The following is a 4,825-nucleotide window of genomic DNA, read 5'->3' as shown; positions in this document are numbered from 1 at the left end:
GGGCCGGGGAGACGGGCCGGCGGGATCGAGGGCCGCCGCTTCCTTGGCTCCGCCGTCGGGCTTTCGCCGGCAGCGGCTCGGGCGCTCCTTTGCGAAGGAGCATCGCGCCCGAGGCTGGTCGGCGGCGCCTCGGCCTCCAAAGCCGGGTCGGCGAGGCGGGCTGTGGCCGAAGGAGCCCCGGCGCTCTCCGCGTGGCCGAGCCCCGTTTTCAGCCCGGCCCAGACAGCGGACGCCGGTCGGAGAGGAGTCCCGACTCGCTCCGGGCGGCCTCGGGCGGCGGCGAGCGCGCTTCTTGGGCCCCCCGGCGGCGGGAGTGCCGAGCGGCTCGGAGAGCGAGGGCGGCAGCGACCCCGGGCGGGCTGGGCCGCCGCAGCTGAGCTCCTGCGACCCTCGCCGCGGAGCTGGGTGAAGCCCCGGGCGGGGAGCGAAGCCTCCGGTGTGGGACTCATCAGTGGAGGGAAGCCCTGCAGACCCAAAGGGCGCCTGTGGCCGTGGTTACAACAAGCCTGCCCGGTAGGCCGCCTCGGCTGCCCCACCTTGGAATTGAAACGAGGCTCTTTTCTGCCTTTTTAGACCCCCCCCCCGGCAGGCCCGTCTCCGCCTGGGTGGGCTTCCTGTATCGGCCCTGAAGTTGGGAACCCCGCAGAATCTTTTTATCGATTACATTGTTGTACGGATTGAATTGATAGAATATTATAAAGGGAGAAGGCTTGGAAAACTCTATCATACTCAAAGTAACTCCCAAATAATTGAGCAAATTATCTCCTTTCATGCCCCTTGGCGGAAGAAATGACCAATTGTCTTTCATCTCTGCCAATCAGTGTGTCATGTGTCTGAGTAACGAAACACTTAAAAGTACTTTCAGGCATGTTTTCTCCTAAAAGCATTTATTAATGTTAAAGTACATCAGCACGGCATTTGCAGCGTTGACACAGTGCTTCTCAGTAATTTTTTTCTAAAAAAAAAAAAAAAGGTGCCGGAACTCACACATGTCATACAACCCGCCTTGCCTACCCTACAAGGTGCCGGAACTCCGATCTGGGCATTCTATGAGAAAAAAAAGCCCTGGTGCTTCTCAACCCTGGCAACTTTTAAGATTTGTGGACTTCAACTCCCAGAATTCCCCAGCCAGCCATGTTGGCAGAGAATGTTTGCTGACATCCTAGTGGTGCAAATCAGGTGCAGTCACATCCTCCCGGGGCCAACCATTTGAGCAGAGCTGGTGAGCTCTGGAAGATGGCCTTTCCTGTGGGAAGCAGGAATGTGCTTCTTTGCCCCAGCGGCCCTTGGCCTTTGTAGGCCACAGGAAGCTGACTCTGAAGGGACTCCTTTGGCAGTGATGCCCCAAGCAGGCTGAGTGCTGAGCCTCCCCGTCCATCTGGCCAGACCAGAAGGGAGGAATGCGGAGGTGGTGACCTCAGCTTGGCTGCAATGTGGAAAGGCAAGCTGAGGTGGGGCTGGCAGGCCTCCAGAGTCACCTTGTTTACTTTTAAGCTCAAAACACTTGGAGACACTCAAGGGTGTCCACAAGGTGTTGGTTGAAAAACTTGAGAAGGTGGCCAGGGATGGCATGATTAAAGTGTGACCTGATTTTTTTTATGTATAGCCTGTGGCAAAATGCATTTTAAAAAGTGGAACTTTGATTATACTGTTGTCAAGATCTGAAACGGGACTCGCCCCAAGAAGATCCCTGAACGGGAAGCAAGAGAAGACTGGCTCTCTGGGCGGGCAGACTGCCACCCTCTTCCCCAACCTGACGCTGTCCCTGCTCTCACGGTCCCTGGCCAGTAGAGAACGTCTTCAGCTACCGCAGGGCTTTGTTCTCTTCCACTCCCAGGCCCCGTCTTCATCCAGCTTACTGGGGGTGAACAAAAGGCAATGAAAGCATCCATGGCAATGTATATTAAAAACAGAACATTCAGATTCGTAAGAGTGGTAAGATAAACACAGCGTCCTCATTTGATCAGCCCAGCAGGTGGCTTCTCAAGAGTGGGAAATATCATTTTATCACTTTGTAATTTTCCCCGAGTCTGAGCTGGGGTTTTGGGGGATGACGTCAAGGAGAGAACAGTTTGGATTTTGCCTGGACAGTAGCTTGACCATGCAAAGTGAGAGGATTCAGCTGTGGCTGATTCCAAGCAGGGCCTCTCCTGGGACAGCCCTTCCTCATCCAGGAAGTCCTTGGAGGATGATCCCAGCTTGCAACCCTCTGGGAACATCCAAACTCTGAGGGATTTAAATGCATCCTGGATTTAATATGGAAATCTCTGGCTGGTCAGTGCAGTTTGCCAATCAGGAGCCGCGTGTGGCCTTTTAGAAAGCTTTGGCACGCGCTGGAGAATTGGGGTTCCTCCCCCCAAACTAAGGAACTTTGATTTTTTCCTCAGCCTGAAATACAGATTGGTACCTGTGTGATTAGTAAGAAGAGGGCAGGCCAGCACACCTCGTATAATTCCGTTTTTTTGCCACAGCCCATGCCATCCTCTTTGAGGGCTGAATGGGGCTGATGGGAACTAAGACCCCGAGTGGTAAGAGGCTTGGTGTATGTGACCCCTGGCATCAACAGGCCATGGGGTGGCCACTCCTGAAACACCCTCTTTGGAGACCAAGGGTTCCCAAGGATGCCATCTAGTTACGCAAAGCCCCGTATGGGCAAAAGGCACATTTAGGACTCCAGCTGGAGACTCTGGAAGACCTTGCAGGGTCTGGAGCCAGGACTGAGTTAACCCTGCTTGCTGTTAGGGGGTGATATGCCCCCACTTCCACCCACAGCCAGTTTCCTTGAACTGAGTTGTGGTGAAGCCTCTGCACTGGCAGAACCTCTCACAACTGCCAGTCATTTGCAGAGGCGCTCTGGGAAATTATTGCCCGTTGCCAGCTGCATCTGTGCCCAGTTCTATCGCTCTTAGGGATCTTGGAACGTCACAAGCAAGCTGGTGACACTCAGCCACGTATGTCTCTGCCACCACTGAACCGGGTGTGGCTGTGCCTGACTGACCAAGGCTGGAAGAGAGCCAGTTGACTGAGAAGCTAATCTTGGTGTGAATGGGGCTGTTCGAATGGGCAGGTCCCAGTTCCAGGGCTAGGCATCATGTGCTGGGTGGGGTGGCCTGGCAGAACAGGCACCAGGGCAAAGCCATTTCTCTGAAAAGCTGACATTGCTAGCCAAGAACATCAGTGAGCAGCTTCAGCTGGAAAACAGAAGGCTGGTCATCCAGATTTTTAAGAAATTCTGTTCATAATCCTACATTGGAAAGTTTGAAAACTTTCATTGCCAATAGATAAGGACAATTCTCTGCTCCTTACCTCCTTGATGCTTTAAGGGCTTATCTGAATTAACTGAATTACCTGAGTTCTCTCCTTCTAGTCCCTGCGATGATTTAACTGCTTTGCTGTTTGTTTCAGGGGCTGGAAGAGGTTTCCAGTTAGTGCAGGGGACACCTGGAAAGCTCTTCCTATTTCTCAGTCAGCCAGAAGCTCCAGCAGAGACCTTTTGCATAGCTAGAAGCCTTTCCCAGCTTCTAGAATCGGCAGTCGAGGCTTCCGAGTGATACGAAAGGCCCTGATGAAGTGACTCAGGGCTGCCTCGCCCCTGAAGCCCGGCACAATAACACTAAGAGGAAGAAGGTGCGGCAGGTGCAGCTTCCCACCCAGTTTTGGCACTGGAAACCTCCTGAAACTCCCCCCCCTCCCAGGGCCTCTCCCTGCAACAGACGGAAGCCAACCCAATACCCTACCCGGGGAGGGACCGTTCATACTCCAAGGAAGGCCTGCAGGGCAACCAAGAGAGAATTGGGGAAGGGAGAATTTTATCTCCTTCCAGCCATCGCCACTCAGGTGGGTTGGTTGAAACGGTCCAATTTGCAAGTCCAACTTTAGGACAGGCCAACAGGATCCCTCCCTCCCACCCACCCCCTACTTGAAGCCTCCCCCAAGGCACAGCATCAGCTCCCCCCTCCCTGGGAAAAGGGTCCTTTTGACCAGAGATATGCCCAGCAAGCGCCAGAGGTGGGCAGATCTGAAATCAAGCAAGACGAGCAAGAGTGGAACCATCTTCCTGAGCCTTGGGTGACACCAAGTGGTGGCCTTCAGTACTGCCTTCAAACTTAGGAACCCCAGCTAAAGAGGGGCTCCTGCCCTTCCCCAGGATACATAGTCCTCGACTTATGACCAAAATTGGGACCAGAATTTCCATTGTTAAGCAAGTCACACCTGAGTTTATGGCCTTTTTTGCCAGGGCTGTCAAGCAAATCTCTAGTTCTTATCTCGCATTTCTCAGAGAGGAGCTCCGGGCGGTGGTCGTGTGGTTGTTACCCGAGTCCATCTTTACCCACCGAATTTGCTTGTCAGAAGCCGGCTGGGAAGGTGGCAAATAGTGGGGATGCTGCAAAGATCGTCCCCTTTTCAGCAACGCTGTAACAGTGGCTGAATGAATGGTTATAAGTCGAGGACTACCTGGGCTCCCAGGTAAACACCTTTGGACGATTCTCTCCTGCCATGCCAGGGTCCACTTCCTTCTTTCTGGAACGATGGCTCCAATTCTCTCCCCTTCAGACAGCTCTGGGCAGCAGGTCTGCCCCCGAGGTCATCCCAGCCCCTTTCATCCATCCTCAGGCAGAGAAAAGTTGCTAAGAACATCCTTTATTCCCTTCCCCGGGTCCCCCTCGTGTCTGAAAGAAGCACCCGGTCAGTGCTCAGCGCCCTTCAAGGTCTGCTGGGAGGCAGGACTCGCCAGACTGAGAAGCCGACCAGGTCCCATCAGGAAGCAGCCACCTGGGCCAGGGGGTCTTCGAGGTACTGCACCAAGGCTTGAGCCTGCAGAGAG

At 54.1% G+C, this 4,825-nt stretch overlaps 1 protein-coding gene across 1 annotated transcript in view; it reads right to left on the bottom strand.

Annotated features, from left to right (window-relative positions):
• LOC107290913 (ras-related protein Rab-25-like) overlaps window positions 1-449 on the bottom strand; it is an 8,726-nt gene extending 8,277 nt beyond the window's left edge. Inside the window, exon 1 of the mRNA XM_015819854.1 lies at window positions 62-449. Within this exon, the coding sequence (XP_015675340.1) occupies window positions 62-449 (388 nt within the window). The remainder of the gene's footprint in view (window positions 1-61) is intronic.
• Between the last annotated feature and the right edge of the window lie 4,376 nt (window positions 450-4,825).

This window comes from Protobothrops mucrosquamatus, unplaced genomic scaffold (genome assembly GCF_001527695.2).
Source record: "Protobothrops mucrosquamatus isolate PMUCROS unplaced genomic scaffold, P.Mucros_1.0 scaffold1001, whole genome shotgun sequence".
NCBI lineage: Eukaryota > Metazoa > Chordata > Lepidosauria > Squamata > Viperidae > Protobothrops > Protobothrops mucrosquamatus.
Note: the sequence above shows the minus strand (reverse complement) of the source record. Positions and strands in the feature narration are given on the sequence as shown.